The 22,427-nt window shown below is 35.2% G+C and overlaps 1 protein-coding gene across 3 annotated transcripts in view; it reads right to left on the minus strand.

The window, feature by feature from the left end:
* EDIL3 (EGF like repeats and discoidin domains 3) overlaps positions 1–22,427 on the minus strand; it is a 399,456-nt gene that overhangs the window by 284,060 nt on the left and 92,969 nt on the right. For all 3 annotated transcript variants that reach the window (XM_029942553.1, XM_029942554.1, XM_029942552.1), the window contains one exon: positions 5,255–5,383. In XM_029942553.1, the coding sequence (XP_029798413.1) occupies positions 5,255–5,383 (129 nt within the window). The remainder of the gene's footprint in view (positions 1–5,254; positions 5,384–22,427) is intronic.

The raw sequence follows: 22,427 nt of genomic DNA on the forward strand, positions 1-22,427 counted from the left end.
AATCCCTGATCCCAGGCATGCATAACTTACCCAATATTGACATTCCTCACCAGAGCGGTACATTTCTTATAACTGATAAACCCACATTTACATTTACATCATAATTATCCAAAGTCCAAAATTTGCAGCAGAGCTCACTCTTGGTAATATACATTATATGGATTTTGCCAGACATATAATGGCATGTATCCATCATTATAATGTCATGCACAAAATTCTCTGTGCTCTGCCTGTTGTGTCTTTAACTTCAAATCCCACTTGTTCATTACTGGTTTACAGAAAAATTATTAACTTATATATATTAACCTTGCATTCCAGAATTTTGCTAAAATTGCTTATTAGTTCCAGAATTTTTTGTTTGTTTCTTTAGGATTTCTTTCTGAATAGATTATCCTGTCATCCATGAAAAGATACTTTTATTACTTCCTTCCCAATATGTACGCCTTTTATTTCATTTCTTTGTCCTATTGAGTTGCCTAGGACATCCAAAACAATGTTAAAAAGGAATAGTGAGAGGGAGCATCCTTGTCTTTTTTCTGATCCAAGTGGAAAAACTTCAAGTTTCTTACTGTTAAATATGATTTTAGCTGTAGGTTTTTAAGAGATATTTTTTTAAATCAAGTTGAAGTTTCCCTGTTTTCCTAGCCACTTTTAGAAAATCTTACCTCTAATTCTTCCATGTGCCACAATTTAGCTTTTTGTCCACAGATCCAGCAAAACTGAACTTGGCAATATCATCTCTCAGTCACAGATAAAGTAAATATTTATCTTGGTCAATTTCTCCATTATATTTGATACTGCTGTTCATACTTTCCTTAACACGTGATTTACCTCTCATTTTGGGGTTGCAACACTCTTCTGGTTTCTCATTTGTCTTTCTGACCACTCCTTCTCAGAGTCCTGTATAGATTCAACTTTCTCTTTCTATTGCTCAAATATTGATGAACTTTCATCAGTTTCCTTTCTTTGGTCTTTTAAAAAAACATTATTCTCCATGTGGCTGATTCATACAGTCCCTGACTGTCAGTAACTATCTGATTTCTTAACTATATCAAGCAAATTCCTCCAATTCTAACAGTACAAATCCTCTGCATATCCTAGTATACAGTCCAAATTCCTTAAAACATCATGCAGAATCTGCCACCGCTGCCATCTCCAGATGCATTGGGCTGTTATGTGTCTTCCTTTTAAGTGCTAGCCACACTGAATTTCTTGCAGCTTATGATTTATGACTTTTCTTATCTCTGATATTTTCTAAAAATTATTTCCAATGTCTGAATACTTTAGCTTTCTGCTTGCTAGCTTGGAATTAATTTTTATAATCATGTCAAGATGTTATTTTTTTCAGGTAGGCATGCATTCCCTGCATCTAACTAATGATAAGACACCTGCTTTAAATTCGTATGACTCCATATACTTCTGCTATCACAACAGCCATAATATTCATCTATTTGTTTATTTATGTGCTTTCCTCGCTAGACAGTAATTTTTGTAATATTTTTTACCATTGCACTCCATCAGATATGTAAATATTACTTAGCAAGTATTCAATAAATATTTAAGAATATATGAAAACAGATTTTTTAAGTCAATAGCTTATTTTGTTCTCTTTGGTTACATTAATATACTATGTATTTGAGTTGCAAATGTTTACACTTGCTATTATTTTACATTTTACTATTATTATAGTGTACAGAAGAAAATTATGCCATAAAACTTGGACAGTTTAATAATTTCCAAAAATTTCACATATGGACTCTAAAATATTCACTGGTAATAGAAATTTCTATATGAAATAAATGTGTCAACATTTGCCTCCAAATTACATAGTGCCATCCAAGAATGTAAGCAGGTAATTGGGAAGTAATTTGGGGCTTAGCACATGGTGGTCTGTCTACAAGTCCCCTGGAGAAAAAGACAGCACCTAGTGCACATCTGTGCAAACATTGGTTAACCTGGCTGATGTCTTCAAATCTGAGGATGTAAAGGAGGGGTTATTTTGTGTGTTATTTTGTGTGTTATTTTATTTCGTTTCCTTTTCTTTGATCAGAGTGATGTTTTCCTATTGCCTTTTGCAGCTATCAAAAGGGAGTTGTAATAACTTTAAGATGGTGAGAAGATTGAATTGTGGAGGTATGTCAATATAGGGAGAAGTGTGTGGGAGAGAGAGACAGGAAAAGAGATAAGGAAAGAAAGACAGATAGAAGTAAAAGATGGATATTGGAGTGTAGAGACAGACCAAGAACTAAATCTAATAAAAGCAATGTTGTCTAGTGAATGCAGTTCACAAATCTGAGTCAACTTCTCCAAGCCTCCACACATAATATACGAACGTAAGTGATATGAGGATTGATTGCAAATGCAGTAAAGTTTTTTGTGCTTATCTGACTCTAGATGCTTTGGGATGGAAGAATGAAAGTACAAAATTGGATGAGGATCTCTTTTGGAATAAGTAGCATCAAGAACTTAAAGTTACTACAAAATAATGAGGTTTGAGGTAAAATCAAGAAGTGATTTTTATCTCTAAGAATAGTGAATATTTGAAATTCTCCTTTCCAGATATACTATAATGAAGACACTATCTGATTGTTTAAGAATAAACAGAGTAAAAATAATTTTTAAAATTGGGATCAAAACAAAACAAATACCAAAAATATATTCTTTCCTTTGGAAATTAATAATAAAGATTTAAAACTTCATATAATCACAAAACGTATATGGTTTAAAGTTTAGAAGAATGCTGTGACTCATCTGCATCTTTAGGGGATTAACATGTAAGTAAAAATATAGCAATGGTGACAGCGCAAATCTCTGTCTTTTAATATATTACGTTAAAATAACTACAGCTTTTTTTGTGGGGGTGTAAGGAGTGGGTTGTATAGAATTCTAGTAACTCTATGCTTTCTGCACTGATGCTGCATAAAGCAATGGAAACAACAAATGTCCCACCAAAATAATAATAGATTTTTTCAAACTAAAAATGCAGGATGGTCTTTAATGATCTAATGTTTCATACATTTTGTCCCAGGAAGTAGTTTTAAAAATATGGGGAAAAAATCCTCAAGTAGGATAGGTATTAAAAGCATTGCTAATACATGTTTTTATTTAATAAATATTCAGATTCCCCTCATTATATGCAAGAAAACATGGAATTGAGAAAGGGGTAGTAGAAAGGCATGTAAGGAAATACATGTCTGTCCTAAAGAGGTGTCTTAGTTGACAATTGTGTTTGATTTCCCCTTATTTTCTCACTTAAAAAAAAAATGATTTCAGAATATAACAAAGTTGCATATAAGAAACTATGGACATTTTAAAACTTTTAGGGTGCTTGTTTTCTATAATTTTGATGTTATAGAACCAAGATATTTATTTAGAATTAGTGCAACCAATATGTTTTGCTGAATGACAAATCAAATATAAAATAAAAAAATATATATAACAGTTCCTAAATATATACCATGGAAGAGCGAGGTGGCTTAAAACATATAATAAAGACTATAGCTTAGATAATACACCATAACTACATATTTCTGAATGTCGCAAATATTTTAATAACATATAGTAATGAATCTGAGCAAAACTTAATTCTATAATCATTTGATTCTCCACAGTCTCACTGCATGGGATATGACAGTGTATCTGCTTTTTAAAGTGCTGTTGCTCATAGTCTCATCCTTCTGATAAAATGATAAAAACTGAGTTAATTTTAAAATATGGACCAAAGAATTCAAGTATTTACTTAAGAAATCTATGAAAATACTGATCTTTAAATTATTTTAAGACATTTGTCTTTTTAATTCCAGATTTGGTTCTCAGAAATAGCAACAAAAACATGATATACTAAAAAGGTAAGGCACTGTCAATTTTGGGTTAGTGGGCTTATAATATAACACTAAAGTTTTATTTTATTCATTTATTCCTGTTAGGAATATTTAGGACTGTAATTTTCTTCAGAGATAGAGACTTTCCTGAGGATATGGCTCTCGTATTAAACCCTAAAACTCACCATACATATCTATAGATGGTTACAATAGTTATATTTCTATGGCACTGTATCAAACCCCTGAAACAGCAGTGAGTTAATAAAAGTTTTAGAAGAGAATTAAATTTGAAATGAATTAAATGAACAAAGTACTTTTCTGTAATAATAATATTTTTCATGTACCTCAGTCATACTAATATCATATAAAAGACAAGGGAAACACATTTAACAAATAAAGCACACTAAAATCCAATAACTAGTAGTCAAAATGGCAAGTTAATAGTTTTATTTAATTAACCTTTCATTCAATCAATAGTTCTTGTGCTTTTATGATGCATAAAGGTACTAGGTTAGGTGTACCAGATACAATGATGAGTAACGCAAACTGGTCCCTTACCCCAGACACTATTACTTCTCTTCTTCAAAACTAATTTTCAAGGCCAGCAAACCTCTGAATTTTCCAAGGTTTATGCAGGTTGATAGAAATTTAACCCAAAGCACATTTAGTTTTCCTATGTTAAACAAATATGGCCTATGGTTTACTTTTCTTGGTACTGATGTGAAAAAATATAGAAAATTTTCAAACTTAATCATGACATTGCCTTTAATCAGAGAGAAAATCTCTATACAAATTTACACAGTGCTAAATTATTTAAAGCACAGCTATTTCCTTAATGGGAACAATTTGGCAATTGGATCCTGAATCCATAAGTATATATGCCAATGAAGTACTTCACAGATGAAAACAAATTTGAAATATGATCAATGACTAATTGATATTTGCAAACAAAGTTTTGGAGAAGACTCTGAGGAACAATGCAGCTGAAATATCATCTTTCACTTATTCACAGTGTTGGAAAAGTAATGATTAGAAGAGCTACAAAACACTGATGGATATTATCAATCACTAAAACAAGTTCTATTTTATTTAGAGAGACTAATTTAAATAAATTGACTTAGGAATTATTTTTCAGTGAGAATAAACTTTTAAATGCATATCAATATTAGATAAGAAACTTATCATATTAAAGTAGTACTTGTAGTGACTTTGAAATATAGTGTTAAGCATGAAAATGTATTTTTAAATGATTTGAGAACACCATTAATAAAAATATAATTTAATTATAAAATAGAAATTATAAAATTGAGAGTAATAGAGGAATAAACCAATTAGCAGCACATAGCAACCTTGTGTAGAATATCCATGCTATACCACAGTCATTCAGGCAAACAAAGGGCATAACTACTGAAAGGCTTAAATCTTGCACTTACCAACCTCCACAACACTAGAACAGTTGGGATCTGTGAAGCCATCTGGACACTCACAGGAAAAGGAATTGTCAGACAATCCTGACAAACACACACCTCCGTTTTCACATGGATTGGGATCACAAATATCACCTGAGAAATAAAGAAACAGAGAATGACATTTCATTTGCAGTTTTAGGCACTGAGGTGTACTATTTCATATCCCATCTTCCTTTAGTAGAGTCACCATACTATCTAGGTTTACAGATAAGGTCTGCAAGACCCATTTGAAACCTTGTACTTTTCAGAGACATGGTATGTAACATAAGCTGAAATTTTCTAATCAAACATGGCATACCAAATAGCACACTAAAAGCTATTAACTCAGTTTGGGGCTCCTCCATTACATGTCAATAAAATATTGTCTGATTTGTTACTGGTTTATTAATTACTCCAATTAAAAAAAAACCTTTCTAAGTCCATACACTTAACTCTGTAACTCTGCAATTTCTCTCACTAAAGGGGTGAGGTTTATTTCTGGATCCCTAGAATCTGGGCTTGGATGTTAGCAGACTTGACGCCAGAAGAGGTTTGAAAAAGCACTTGAATCTTTCTACTTCTTAGAAACCTCTCAGGGCCATGAGAATAAATTCAGGCTAGTTTGCCTGAGGTGAGAGAAACATGTAACAGTAAGAAAGAAACTGGTAGAGAGAATAAGTTATGCCATAACCAAAACCTAGAATATGTGGCATTGCTTTTGGTACTGGGTGGAAAGGCATTGAGCAAATGTCTAGAGGAGGCTAGGAAAAATGTGAGGCTATCTATCTTCTGTAGAGAAAAGCAGTTGGTAAGGTTGTTACCTGAGAAAACGTTAGTGACAGAAATATACCTAATGACTTTTTACATATGAATAATGAGATTTTCAGGCAGAATGTTAAAGTGTCAGTTGGCTTTTAATAGCTGCATTGATAAGGTACTATAAGAAAGAGACATGCTAAATAAAGAACTGATAAGTTTGAAAGTACAGAAAAGGAATACAGAGAGGAGAATATGTGATAATTAACCAACCAACCAACCAACCAACCAACCAACCAACCAACTAACAAATAACACCAAAACCATCTCAATGCCCAAACCAGTGAAAGATTAAACCTGGAGCTTTGTCAGAAAGACATGCTCTCAACATAAATATCAAATTAGGGATGTGGCTAGAAGGCCTTTGTGAAAACTTTTCACATAATTCAGGTACAGTCTGACATGCCCTCAGTTTCAATAAAAGGGCTTCCAGAAGTCTTAGGGTATTATCTCTGAACAGCCTGACACGCCCAATGTAGCCTTGATTAAGTCTGGAGTGAAAAGCAGGCTTCAAACACAGTCAAGAGTGTGGTTTTATTATACAGAGAGTATGTAAATCAGATTCAGGAAAAAAAAAAAACATAGAGTTAAATGGAGCTTGAAAGGGGAAAGTGCCATCTCCTGGATTAAGAGAAGGAGGTTTTTTAAAGTTTACAAAAGCATCTGTGTCCCAACTTCCTATTACTCTGTGTTTCTTGGGAACTTTATTCCCTTATAGGAGCGTTCCCATGAATTATTTCCAACCTTTGTAGACTAACCATTCTTATACTTTAGAAAAATAAAAATGGAGGTTAAGATTTTGGTCCCATTTATAAAACAAGTCATTAGCTATATTAAGGTGATAGATAAAAATACTGGAAACGAGAATCATGAAATAAGTGACTATGTTTTGGGAATACCATAGAATTTAGTATGGCTAGACTACAGACTATTTAGGAATGGCTGAGAATGTATATATATGTATTAGTAAGGATTCAGTGCTGCAAGGTGATACAGCAGAGGAGGGGGTAACTGCTAAGCATTCTAGGCAAAAGGAACAGCCTATACAAAGGAAAAAGATCATGGCTTATTCCAGAGACTTCAAGCAGGCCACTATAACTACAGTATACATGTGTATGAGATATAGAGAATGGAGCTCAGAAAGTAGCATGGCCATATAAATAAAGGCCTATGTGTTGTGGCAAAAAATTTTAAGATTCTCTTTAAGCACTGGAAAACCAGAAAAGGACATTGTACATGGGAAAGTATATGAAGACATGTGTGTTTTGAAATGATGACTCAGGCAGTATTGTATTGGATCAAACGAAAGAGTCATGGTTAGGGGCAAAAGGACTAAGCATTAAACTCTTGAAATAGTCCCAGCAAAAACTGATTTTTCTTAACCCTCTTCAGAGATAGCTATTAACAGAGAAAGCAATGGAAGCATGATTTAATCCCAATTCAGTTAATAAATACTAGATAACAAAACAGGAAATGAAAGTCCCCACAAATCACTACAATTCCTCCCCCCCAGATAACTAATCTAGAAACAAAGACATTATTGATGAGATTTTCTAGAAAGAGGCAATCACCAGTTGAAAAGTGAGATCATCCCTAGACATGAGCAAAGCAACACAGCTCTGTACAGTCAGACTGACAACACTGTCATCTTCTAACGTTGTACATTACATGAATATGAGGATTAACACCCAAACAATTTTTTGGTGAGATGTCAGTCATAATTCTGTGTATTGTCAGTACTACAAAAAGAGGAGTTCTATATTCCCTAGACCAGGATCTGTTGGTGCAGCAATGTCAACAGATCAAGGCACACTGTAGATGTTTATATTGATTTATTTGTACTGACGGAAGCAATGTCTGCAGGAGAAAGGCAAGGCATGAGTGACATCCCAGAGGTTCTCAGGCATACAGACTACACTGATACACTTATCCAATATCATGTACCTTTCATTCTTATCGCTCTCACTACTATAACCAAGTCCCTGCATAGGCTATTAACTGATATGAGCTTACAGCCCTGATAAACTGAGGGCCTCATGAGGCTGGAATGTCTAGTCCCTTAGATTATCCCATCATGATGGGAAGTCTTGGTTTCCTAAGAAAATTTTCTTGGCACTTGTGCTACCCTTTCTAGAAGATAATACTTAATCTAATCGGTTTTCTACCATTTGACCAGGTGTGTTTGCCAGTCATATGATGCTTCTTTGGTCAAAATAAGACAGGATGATGTGTTCATCTCTCACTAGATCTTACAGACACTAGCTGTTGTTTAGCTGACCTGTTTATTCTCTCTTGTCCTTGTACATTTTGTTCTTTGTTGCTTATGTCTACTTAAATCTAATAAATTACACTTGTGAAAATTCATGTTATATTTTCCACCTTATTGATATTTACTCAGTGTCTTTATGAAAGGTAGTAAATTGGTAATAAATTTGACCAAAATGTATGAGGTAGAATCAACACAAGAATGTGACTAAATTGACGTAAGGATTGAGAGAGAGCAGGATATCTAGGTTGATTTCTAGACCTTCTGTCTGTATGACTGAGTGGTCACCTCTCAGGAGGTGAATAATAGAATAAAGGAAGTATAATAGATTAAGTTTATAGGAATTGTTGCATTTGAGAAGTTCGTAGGACACCCAAAATGAAAGTGCCCTATAAAGCTACTGAACAAGCAGATGTGGAAATGGAGAGACTTTGCTACAACAAGGATTGTTAAGTGTGGATGTGAAAACTGTATTTCAGTGAGTCTTTAAAGGGAAAGCAGAGGAAGAGAGAGAAAAGGAGAGGTCCTTGGCTATACCAACAAGTAAGTAAGGAAAAATAATGAAGAGTCCTTGAAAGAAAAAAAAAAAAAGAAGAAACAGGGAAGGATCACCTGGGTGGCTCAGTCTGTTAAGCATCTGACTCTTAGTTTTGGATGACATCATGATCTCACTCTTTGAGTAAGAGTCCCACATCAGGCTCTGCATTGATAGCACTGAAGCCTGCTTGGTATTCTCTCTACCTCTCCCGCACTTGTACTTTCATTCTCTCTCCCTCTCTGTCTCTCTGATAAATAAACTTTTTAAAATAAAAAGGGAAATTAGTTCCAGGCCAGACCCTTTCCACTTTAGTTTATTCACTCAGTGTCTCTTATGTCAAGGTGTGTCTGGGATTAATAAAGGTCCCTACATGGACCCATGTTAGATGGACTATGTCAACAGGAAACAAAATTTTGGTCTTGGATAAAGTAAAGGGTAGACAGCAGAAGCCCATTACACATAATTAGGGTTATTGTAGATTGTGCTTTAAATCTGTTTCTCCACCTCTAATTACTAAATGCACCCCTGTGTCAGATGGGTTCTCCATGAAGTAAATGCTAAGACAACATTAAGAGTGTAACAAGTTTATGAAGAATTAATGCCCATGAAAGATAACTGAGGAGGAAGCAGAAATGGGCAGGGAAAGCCTTCATCCTGTGAGGCAGATCTGACACCTGTGAAAGGAAATGGGGGGGAGGGGGCACCCAGACTGAAGGAGAATTCAGGGAGGGAGACTCAGTCTGTAATACAGACTTCATGAAGTCTTAGCCAGCTCAGTAGGAAGCAAAGATTACTCTTTAGCGGAATCCTCCAAGGGCAGGAATGACCAGGCACGGGTGCCCTTGCCATGTCCAATCACCAGCTGGAGGTGGCCCAGGCAGAGGGCGGCTCTAAAGCTCCAGTGAGATCCTGGGAGTGCTTTAGAGGACTGATGGAGGTTAACTACAATCCTTGAAACTGGACAGCTTCTTTTCTTGAAGAGACATTGGAGCAGTGTGCTTCCATGGGTGCCACAGCCCCCTTTCTCATATAAGTTCTAGTTTAGTTAGGATTGGCTACGCAGTTACGTTAGTCAAGTATCTGGTCATATCTGAGCCTGCTGTTTTCTCTACTTACCCATTATCTCAATGGGTTGTACAGATGCCTTAAGTAGAAACAAATCCTCAAGCTTAAATTTCAAGTCCAATTAAAATGCACTGTAGGGACTTCTGAGTCCACATCATTTCAATTAACCTGAGAAAGCATCAGCTCAGGTAAGAATCCTGATTAAAATGCAAGAGATTCCTGGCCTTCAAATCACTGCTTTTTGTCTGTTTATTTCTCAATGGATGTGTTGGTAGAGTTTTTTTAAAAACTAAGATGGCAACCAGTATAAGAAGGAAGGCTCAGTATAGGAAAATAGGGCAATACACAATTTTATGGTTCTTTATTCCACTGTCAGCAGGCTCCTAAAATATACCTCTGCATATTGTAATCTGTGTGCAGTGTTGTACCTTGATGCTTCTTGGCTGGCTGGCCTCACCTGCTTTAGATTAGGACAGATGTGTTTAATTTGAATCTAACTATGTTTTATGATTCCATCTGCAGTTTATGGCAGACTCAGGCAAATTAAGCTGATGCCGATTTGCCTTTTGGCAATAGGATGAAGCAATTATTTTTCCCAGGGGCAAGAAATCATTGCAGGCTAAATTTAACTTTCTGTTTGGCTGGTCTTTCTCCTGCTCTCCAGAGTTCTGCTTGGACTGGGACCATCCTGTCTGAGTCCACTGTCAACCTCGTTCTCCTCGCTGGCCCACCACATGTTGCCAGTCACCTGTTCAAGGTTATTTGCCTTATTATGGTTCATTATTAAATTGCAACCCATGGTTGTTTAGCCTAGATAGCAAAGTGTATAGACATCTATAATGTATCATGTAGCACTGCAGAAGATGAAGATGATGCAAAAAAAATAAAAACCCTCAAAGCCTAGTATCTATCTCTGCCTTTATGACTGTGATGTGATTGTGTCTGTGTGTGTGTGTGTTTCTGTGATCTCAATATATAACTATGCAACTTCTGATGCCAAGTAAGGGAGAAAATTCTATGTTGGCTGTACTCTGGGAATCAGGTAGACAGAACAGCTAATTATTCTCATCCATGTTTTAACTCTCAGATGATTTATGCATTCGGTTTTCTTTATATGCTAGTGCCCCTCTCCAGTTCACAGATCAGAGAATCACTCATCCATTCATCATGTATTGATATTCCAGGAAACACTGTAGAGGCTGGGAATACAGTCTAGATGAAGACACATAAGGTGCCGGTACTCTCAGAGTTTGTATTATGGTGAAGGGAATGCATAATGAAAAATTTACAAGTAAGAAAGCAAGATATTGGTCACTGTAATAAAAACCATAGGGAAGGAGGTACAGGAGAAGAACAGGCGAAAAGGGCAGTAAAAAGAACTGGTTACTTAAGATAAACAGTCAAAAAAGGCTTCTCAAAGGAGGTGTCACTTGAGCTAAAAACTGAAAGATGAACACATGCCAGTCATGTTAAAACCTAAGGAAGAGTCCTTTAGGCTGGGAGTAGCATATGTCTGACCTACTGAAAGGCACGAGAGTAATGATGATCTCAAGAAAGGGAAAGGAGGGGCGCCTGGGTGGCTCAGTCGGTTAAGCCTTTTTTTAAAAAAAAAGAAAGAAAGGGAAAGGAGGCCAATGCATTTGGGACATGGTACAAAATGTCACTAAACGGTTTTCGTCAGCAATACAATTTTAGTAGGAAACAATTTATACTTTATTTTTTTCTTTTTTTTAAACTTTTTTTTCTCCATAATATTTTATTGTCAAATTGTTTTCCATACAACACCCAGTGCTCTTCCCCTTAAGTGCCCTCCACCATCACCACCACCTCTCCAAGACAATTTATACTTTAAAGCTCCACATTTGACTGTCTGTCTTCATGATAATCAAGGGCATTTCTGCTAAGCTTATTCTTAATATTTATCAAACATCTACTGAAAATATATTATTGTATTTACATGCTAGCCTTCTTAAATATTTGTATATTGATCTCTTTTACATATTAACATATCTACATAGTACTACTAATGTATTCATGTATATATGTGGCAATGTAAATGTAGCAATAATTCATTTGTAGGAATGCATGCCTCTCCATTTTCTCTGTTCCTTTAGCAGTGCTAGATGCTACCCTGCTCTCTCTTCATTTCTGTAAAACAATTGTATACAGATGTAAAAATAAAAACAAAATAAAATGGTAACATATCACTCAATCAAGTTACCTCACCAATATAAAATATTATTTAATTTCTTCACTATCTCCCCACACTAAATGTGAACAATATTATTCAACATATTTATAGGTGAGAAACTCATGTTTAAACTCATGTTTCACAACTATGACAATACTGATCTGTGTACTGTAACCTCATCTTCAGTTTATTGTTCTCCCACTGAACTTGGTAGCTATACTCCTATCATTTCATTTACAAACTGAAAGAAAATAAAAGATTTGTTTTCAACTGCACAAATTAGAATTTTAACCAATCTGTAAACAGAGTACTTGGAAAAATGAGCCAAGCATAGTACACAAGTGAGCAATAACACTAGTTAAAATGAGATAAAGTTCATAGGAATTTGCATACTCTACCTGGTAAAAAATTACTCACGGAAAATTTTAGCCCCCTTATCACTTACTGCCAGTGAAATTTTACACAACAAAATAGATGTCACTTTTGAATCAACAATAGGTCTCTCAATTTACTTTGGGGCCTCCTGAGAGACCTGCGGTGTTGAATATTGAAATTTCATTGCTGTAGGTTCTAAGAAGTTTGATGCACAGATTTTTATTTTAAAGGCTTCTTTCATAAACTAAAGCTTATTAGTGTGGCAGTTCAAATTTCAAGAAAACCTGGTTAAAAAGGTTTGATCTGATTGTTAGCTTCATATGTGCTTTAAAAAATAAAGTCTAGTTGATATTTCAGACTATTACTGCAATCAGGAGGAAGAGAGAAAGAATTAAATTAAGAATGCCAATAAGAAGAAGTTTATCTACATTGATAGGATTGGCCATTTTATTGGGAAATCACTGAACATACTTGCAATAAAAGACCATCTAATTCTATACCCCAGTGTCCATGGGGCCTCAAAATGACTGTACTTAGCTATAGGAGACACAAATCTAATGACTAAGCAAAAAAACTTCTTAGACTCAGAGCCACGCTACAGCCAACTTAAACCAGATTATCTCTCAGCTGTTAGCCAGTGGTTTATCGCACTATATCTAGAGATGCTTTTCTTTTTTAGATAAGGTTTTAAATGCTAAGGGAGTACTGAAGACAATTATAAGAAAATTAGCAAAAATTGTTGAGTATTGACAATGTGAATTTTGCATCCTTTAACACACAGCTTCAATCAAGGCTAACTGCATGAAAAGACAAAACTATTTCAGTCTCTACATTTTGAAGAAAGTCTTTGGGCATATTTTGTATTTTAAAATACTCTGGAGAGTCCCTTAAAATAACAAAATCTAGAGTTTTTAGAATTGAAAGGGATATCAGAAATGATCTAACCCAGTGGTTCTCAAAATTTGTTGTATATTACCATCACAGGGGAGCTTTTCAAATTCCTGATGCCCAGTCCAATTAAATCAGAAAGCCTGATAGTGGGACCCAGTTCTCCACATTTTTAAAATCTTATCCAAAGATGTCAGCTTATTAAAGAAGAGCAAAGAAATAACATAAAGTGAGGAAGGAAAGAAAGAAGGGGAAGAAGGAAAGATGGAAGTAAGACACGTCATACTTTTTTGCTTTCAATTGAGAGGAAAGCAAATGAAGAAAAATACTTGACTATCTTTCTTACTATACTCTGAGTTACGAAAAAATTATTTACAGGAATCCAGAATTGGTAATTGTAAAATAAAGTTACACAGTATGTTAGGGAAATTAGAATGGATACTACTTAACACTAACATATTGAATTCCTATCAAATTAGCTGAAACTTTAAAAATAACCAGAAAATTCAACCATATAGAATTCTCAAGTATTGTTGACTATATTATTTCTACCTGTGAAGAATATCCATCTAGTCATGTCAATATTTACTGAAGCCCATTTATGCTTCATTAAAAGTGATAATTGCTGCACACACTATAGGACCTCTGGTAGACAATTACTTGTTCTCTAGAGTTTAAGGAAAGACACACATAAGTTGACAGGTAGTTACTACTGCATGTTATGTCTACAAAAACTGTGTGAAAAGGAGCATGGGGCGGGGCAGAGCACCAAACTCAAAACTGTGATTTAGGAAGCCTTGCTGAAAGCAAGTGATCTTCAATTCAGATGAGAGAATGAGTGGAAACCAGCTAGGCAATGAGGTGGGACAAGAGATTGGAGGCAGAGGGAAAAGTATGTGCATGTGCAGGCAGTAGAGCCATAGCATATGTTCAAGAAATAGGAAGAAACTCACTTGGACTACAGAGAAAAGTGAGCAGAAATGGCAAGAGGCGAGGATTAAAAATACAATGTGGCCAGGATACCCAGGGTCTTGAAGACACTCATAAGGAGTCTGGGCATTTCTGAACAGAAAGGGCGGCCATTTAAGGGTATTAACCAGGCTGACAAGATTCGGATGTTAGGTAATTCACCTTACCTGTAGTGTGGAGAATGGATTAAAAGGAGGCAAATATAAGGGTCACAGACCAGTTAGGAAGTGGAAGATGCTATTCTGGCACACAGACATGGATTAGAATATCAACCAGAGACATGGAGAAAAGTGAGTCCCAAAAGATACAGTGAGAGACAAATTTATGGATCTGATGGTGAAAAGGAAAGACAACTAAAAATTAAACTCACATATCAAAATTGAACAAAATATTCTGCCTTTCATTTTGATGGAAAACATGGTGTAAGGAGCAAGTTTGGGGATGGAGGTGAAAGGGGATGATGGATTCCATTTTGGAAATGCATGCCAACAGATATGCAGTTGGAGAGATTCAATGAGAATTTGGTTTTATGCATTTCAACCTGGGGAGAAAGGTTTGGGCTAGAGACAAATTAACACAGAGGTGATTTTTTAAATCATGGAGATTTAAACAAAAATTCTGAGAAGAGTGTTTGGAAACAGTCTAGAAGCCATATGAACTTGCAAACACTCTTCAATGCAAACTCTCTAAGGTCATAATCATTTTAACTTACCGAATTATCTCCCCTGTGCCAAAGATCAGTACCTGCCATAAGTCAACGATATCCAAATAAAAATCAGGTGGGAGACATGGGTTGGAAATGTATTTAAAATGGCAGAAATCTAACAGTGTATTGGTGCTAATGAGAAGTGGCTACTATAAAGAAGAGGTTAAAGATACAGTAGAGAAGGATTACTCAGAAGGGTAGTGAGTATGAAAAAATATGACTGATGGGCCTCAGAAAAAAAGATTGGCAGAAAACACTGAGGGCTCAGTTGAGTTTGAAAACAAAAATTGATTGCAGCAACAAGTTCCCAATGAGGTATCAGCTTCGAGGTCAATACCTGGATGTACACTACAGGTAGAGGACCAATCTGGGTTTGTTGTTTTGTCACATAGGTGTAATGATGGCCAACAGAGCCAAAGGAGTGACACCTGGCTGATTTTGAATTTTTGAAAAACGCATATGATAGCTTATTGAATTTTATGCTCTAAGATTATATTTCTAATTATGCAAAAATCATAAACCCTGTGAATTGTTCTTTCAGAGAATACTTCAGTTGCTCTGTTGAGAGCAAAGGACAAACTAAAAGACAGAATTTGGCTGCTGTATATAAATAATGCAGTACATCATGACGGTAACACTTAGCCCATCAATCCTTGTCAGGAACACAAATTCACACCAACTATAAAAACAATCAGATGATACAAAGAGAATCACATTTAGTGCCATGTCCAACTGTGGAAGTTTCACATTGCCTTCTTATTTAGATCTTAAATTGTCAGTTCTACCTCTATGGGGTTTTTTTTTTTTATTTTTTTAATGTTTTTTATTTATTTTTGAGACAGAGAGAGACAAAGCATGAGTGGGGAGGGTCAGAGAGAGAGAGACCAGAAAGCACAGAGCCTGACGTGGGGCTAGACCCCAGGAACCCTGAGATCATGACCTGAGCCAAAGTCAGACTCTTAACTGACTGAGCCACCCAGGCACCCCCTACCTCTTCTTAATGTAAAGCTGCTCAGCCACAATATGAAAATAGCCTCCAAGGAAAACCAGTTGAAAACAAGTTGGCAAACTCAATCACTTATTAAGCATAGGACCCAAAGAAAAAAACAGGGCATTTATTAATCACCAGATAACCCATTTTATCAATTTTTCAGGCAGAAAAGATATATTACAGTAAAATGACATAAAAAACATTTTTAAGTCTAATTTTGTGTTTTATTTAGAATCCTGTTCGAAACAGTCACAATGTAAGACAGCAGGAGAATGATAGTTTCAAACGATAGCAGGGAAATGCTGAAGGAAGACTTATTACTGTTTTAAGTGCAGGCCCAACTATTTATTGCCAGATGTTTAAAGTAGTCAATCATGTCATTACATAATGTGTTTATAAACTGCACAATAAACCTGACTACATATGTTTATGCATTTGGAGGCTGGAGTAAAAAAATAAACTCATGAAGATTAAACTAGTCTTCTTCTAGTAAAAATAACCAATAGATACTTATTTAATTTATGGAATGGAAGTCAAGTTTTTGTGGTATTCTTTTTTTATTAATTAAATAGTTTCTTACCAAGTTGGTTTCCATATAACACCCAGTGCTCTTCCCCACAAGGGCCCCTCTCCCCATCATCCCCCTGCCCCTTGCCCCCTCCCTCTTCAGCTCTCAGTTTGTTTTCAGTATTCCAGAGTCTCTCATGATTTGCCTCACTCCCTGTCCCTAACTCTTCCATATTTTAAAAGTCAGATTTAGATCTTGTTTAATTTTTGTGTAAAGTGAATGATTTCATATTTACCTTTTATAGTGATATTTTCACAAGAAAGTAACACTCTCCCTTTTAGAGCTGAATGCTCTAATTCCATATAATGTATACATTTTCAGAATTTAAGTCTTTGTATTCACAGCCAACAGTCTTAGGGAGCAGAAACATAAGTGACTTGGATAGGCCACTGTCAGTAGACATGCTTACTAATCAACATGAGAACATATTAGTTCTGTAATTATTTTAACAAACATGGAATATTTTATTCAGATTTAATGACTATATGGCCATTGTGTTTTTCTAATACAAGGCCGTTCCTGATAAGGAAAGGCAGCTGAACAATGAACTCAGTGGAAATCAGAAATTATGGGTGTTCTTGGTATCTTCTTAGTTTTCAACAGGTATCCAGTTATTGCTATTAGCACTCCAATTTGCATCTTTATAGGGAACAGACTGATTGTAAAGAGGGAAGCAAAGTGCCCTTTCTTTAGGTGTTCCAGCTGCCTTAATGGAACTCCATTCAGAATATTAGTGCTTTTATACTGAAAAGACCAGGGAAATACTTAGGAAGCTGGACTATGTTACTCTTCCAGTCTACCAAATAGAAATGTGACCTACTAAAAGGAAACTATTAGGCACAGAAATGGACAAATGAGAGAACTTGAACACATGAACAAAACAAAAAGCATTGCCTTTATTCTATCAATATTCCCAATTTTGCATTGGGTCACGCACTGTGAGTCATTACCTGGTATTCAATCTCTGTATACCTCCTGTCCTTGTTTTTGTGATCATTTGAAACACACAAGTTTCTTCCCAGTCCCTGAATCAGCCCTGACCTGAAAGTGAAGACTTTATGCAGATCTAGCCTAATGCTCAGAACCCAGCATTAGTTTATCACTGCTATTAGTGAAGCTCTGACCTTCTTTGTCTTTCCCTTTTCTCATTGGTTTAATTATTGTCTATGCGATTTTGTTAGTGACTCTCAAAACTGAGTTGTAAAAGTACAGTTTAGAATAGTCTTCGATAGGGGCACCTGGGTAGCTCAGTTGGTTAAGGCATCTGAGTTTGGCTCAGGTCATGATCTCTCAGTTCATTAGTTCAAGCCATGTGGGGCTCTGTTCTGACAGTTTTGAATTTAGAGCCTGCTTCAGATTTTCCCTCTCTCTCTCTCTCTCTCTCTCTCTCCCTCCCTCCCTCCCTCCCTCCTCTCTTTCTGTCTCAAATAAATAAACATTAAAAATATTTTTAAAAAGAATAATCTTGGATAAAGAGCTTCAAACTACACGGTTGGGAAACACTCTGCCCACATTCCCCATGTAGCTCCCTTTTGACCGTCCTGTCTAGTGGCCTCACTATCCATATCCATATCCATTCTATGGATAGATCCATAGAAATCATGCACCCTGTTCCTGAAAAAAATTTTCTGATACAAATTATCTGCTTACTCAAATTTCCACATTTCATATACTCTAGGATTCTTCTACTCCATCACTTGGCTGACCTATTAGAACACTTTACTATTTTGTAGTAATATTAGTTAATATTTTTGTGTCTTAACTATGTGCCAAATATTATACTAAGTGCTTTATGAGTATTAATCTCATTTAATCCCTAAAATACTCCTATCAAATACTTTGCTGATATTAATAATAAGACTCATTTTACATATGAAAGAATGGAAAGGGACTAAAGTTGCAGAATTTACCAAAAGGCATAGAAAAACTTTGGCAAAGGGAGATTTACACATAGGCAGCTTAGCTTCAGAAACAAGAAACTATGTGTGTTTGGATAGTTTACCTTGCCCCGATTACTCTTCAAGCTCTTTATCATCTTCAAGTTCTTTTCATTCTCTGACTGGGGGCCAATTATTTAGTAGTGTTGTGCATTGCCCACCTTTAATCCTTCAGACAACTTCAGCCCTTTGGTAGAATCCACTCATCACCTGCATTTCTGATCCTCCTTTTGTTTGAAAGGGAACAATTCTGGATTCTAGTCTGAGTTAACATAGCTATATCCCTTAGAATGAACTTTCTCCCCCAGGTGGACAATGTTGACCACAGCTGTAAAGCAATGGCAGGACTTTGATATCAGGCCAAATAGACCACAATGCAAAAACATGCTATGTTGCTATATTAATTCCTTGATGATATATTTTTCCCTAGCATATAAATTATTTTTAATTAGATAAGTCTCTAGAGCCTGAGGTATTATAAAATAAATTCATCTATTACTCTCAATCTTATTTGGAAAATTATGTAGATGACCACAGTATATATATCATTGCTTGAGAGAAGGATACCAAATCCTAGAACAAGATCTGATCCAGACTAGACTCAATACATACATAGAGAAAGAGTTTCATACATATATTAAAATGAACTTACATAGTATATGTTCTCTTATAAAAAATTTCAATGGTGAAAAATAACAGAAATATAACAAAATACCTGTGACAGAAACAGCTTTTGGAAGCCTAAGGTAGAACATCTCAGTAATAATTTGGCTAGAAAGAGTTCACTGTCCCTCCCATTGAAAGGGAGCTATATATCAATGAAGCACTAAAACAGAGCTTTAGGAGTAGGAAATGACTTCTGGACTAAGTGCCTTATGGATTCTTTTCAGTTGTAAAGGATACTTTAAGCAACAGAGCAAAGTGTGCATTTTCTCTGTGTAACATCATTCCTCTTTGAATCCATGTTGTGCTTACAAAGATAAGATTATAACTAACTTCTATAAAAGAATAAAATGACTCACTACAAACTTTAGTGTAAGAGCATACAGATTTAAAATAACATGGTGAGCAATTCAGAACTGGATATCACTATCATTCTAATAATGTGGTCTGTATTCCACACAAAGCTATTCTGAACCCAAAGGTTTTGTTTTTTGTTTTTTTGTTTTTCCCTCTTAGGGTTTAAGATAATAATAATGACAAAACCCATTTTACTGAGCATGTTTTATTATTATCCAAGCACTTTTATTTCTAAAAAAAAAGTTAATTGCCTATAGTTGAGGAAACTGGATAACACATGCAAAAGATAAGCTGAACTATTATAACATACACAAAAATCAACTCAAAATAAATTAAAGCCTTGAGTGTAAGATCTGAAGCCATAAAATTCCTAGGAGAAAACATAAGGGGTAAGCTCTTGGCATCAGTCCTGGCAATGTTTTTTTTGGAATTTATACCAAAAGCAAAGGCAAAAAAGCAAAAATAAACAAGTAGGACCACATCAAATTAAAAGCTTCTGTATAGGAAAGGAAACCATGAACAAAATGAAAAGGCAACCTATAGAAGAATATTTGTAAATCATATATCTGATAAAAGGTTAACATCAAAAATGTATAAAGAACTAATATAATTTAATAGGAGAAATATAATCTGATTACAAATAGGTAGAAGATCTGGAATACCTAGGTAGTTTGGTCAGTTAGGTGTCCAACTCTTGATCTAGGCTCAGGTCATGATCTCATGGTTCATGAGATCAAGCCATGTCAGACTCTGCACTGAAAGCGGGGAGCCTGCTTGGGATTCTCTCTCTCTCCCTCGCATTCTCTGCTCCTCTCCCATGAATGCACATGCACATGTGCTCTCACTCTCTCTCTCAAAATAAATAAACTTTAAAAAAGAAGGTAGAAGATCTGATTAGACATTTTCCCAAAGAAGACATACAAATGGTCAACAGATACATATAAAGATGCTCAATATTTCTTATAATCAGGGAAATTCAACAAAACCAAAATGAGATATCACTTCACACCTGTTAGAATGGCTATTGCCAAAAGACAAACTATGACATGTGCTGGTGAGGATGTGGAAAAAAGGGTAACCTTCTATAATGTTGGTGGGAATAGTGTTCCAGCTACTACAGAAAACAGTATGGAGATTCTTCAAAAAATCAAAAATTGAACTACCATATGATGCACCAATTCTACTTCTGGGTATATATCCAAAGGAAATAAAACAGGATCTCAAAGAGAGATCTGCACTCCTATGTTACTGCGGCATTATTCACAATATCCAAGACATGGGAACAACCCAAATGTCTGTCAATGGATAAAGAATATGTGGTGTATTATATAAAAGAGTCTTATTCAACCATGAAAAGAATATTCTGCTTTTCACAACAACATGAATGTACCCTGAGGGCACTATGCTAAGTGGAATAAGTCAGATGGAGAAAGACAAATACTGTACTTCATCACTTAATATGTGGAATCTTAAAGAGCTGAATGCATAGAAATACAGTCTAGAATGGTGGTTACCAATGGCTAGGGGTTGGGGGTAGGGGGTGGAAGACCTGAGGAGATGTTTGTCAATGAGTGCAAGCCATTAAGAGATAAATAAATTCTGAGTATCTAATGTATAGCACTGTGATCACTGTTAATAATAATAATACCTCAAAGTTGCTAAGAAAACAAATTTTAAATGTTTTCACCACAAAAAAAAGTAATTACATGACATGATGGTTAACTACAGCTATGGTGGTATCATTCTGCAATATATAAATGTATCAAATCGACATGCCATACAGCTTAAATGTGCTCAATTTTATATGTCAGTTATATCTCCATAAGGCTGGAAAAAAATAAAAGTAAAAAGTAAAAAGTGTTTGTTCATTGTAAACAATTCAAATAATATAGTAGCAAAGCGAAATGCAGACAGTTGTCTCTACTCCCTTCCTTAAGCTATAATCATTCTAATTTTAATACATCCCACAAAACTTCTTCTCTCTTTAGCTCTACTCATTTTAATCTCATATTTTTTAACTATAAGAGAAATAAAGCTGTATCTTTTTTTAAGTTAGAAAATCATTACATGGATTTAAAATACCCACCTTCTTTGATTTTCATTCTTGAACCCTAGAAGTACCCTCTGTTAGCTCTTTTTTATTCTTTCTGAAACTTATACTCTCTTTGATATTTGCTTTACACAAATTGACAGAAATGGCAAATTTTTTCCTGTTACAAAGAATTATGAATTGATCACTATTGTATCAATGTATCTGTGAACTTTTACTTCTACTGGAAATAAAACCTTAGAATTGGGTATATACTTCAAAAATTTATTTATAATGCCTAATAGTCTTCCAAAAATATACCAATTTTGTATACTACTAATAGTATATTATCTTCATTATGGTCAGTGGCATTTGGCCAAGACTATTTCCAAATTAACTTACATTATTATGAGCAATATGTAAGCAATATTGTAAGCAAATTTTGTTATAATATTGTAAGCAAAAATACATATGATTTCTGTTCCTCTTTAACAAAAGCAGTTTACAATGTTGGTTCCAACAAGTACAGAACATCTGAGTTCTTGTCACCTGGGAAGGATGGTAAAGGATGATCTGCCTAACAGCATAACTAATCCAAAAGATACACAAATTTGAAGGTGTTTAAAGCCTTAATTCTATTCTGAATGTGGGCCACAAAATTAGTGTGATGGTTGGCAATTTTCCCAGATCTGGGGTTAGGAATCTCAAGAGACATATCAGTAGACACTAAAAGGTCTCCAGTGGACCTTCCTGCCATCCTGTCCCCTTCTTCCACATCTTGAGCTTGGAAGACTTTTTA

The sequence above is a fragment of the Suricata suricatta genome, chromosome 6 (assembly GCF_006229205.1).
Source record: "Suricata suricatta isolate VVHF042 chromosome 6, meerkat_22Aug2017_6uvM2_HiC, whole genome shotgun sequence".
Classification (NCBI taxonomy): Eukaryota; Metazoa; Chordata; class Mammalia; order Carnivora; family Herpestidae; genus Suricata; species Suricata suricatta.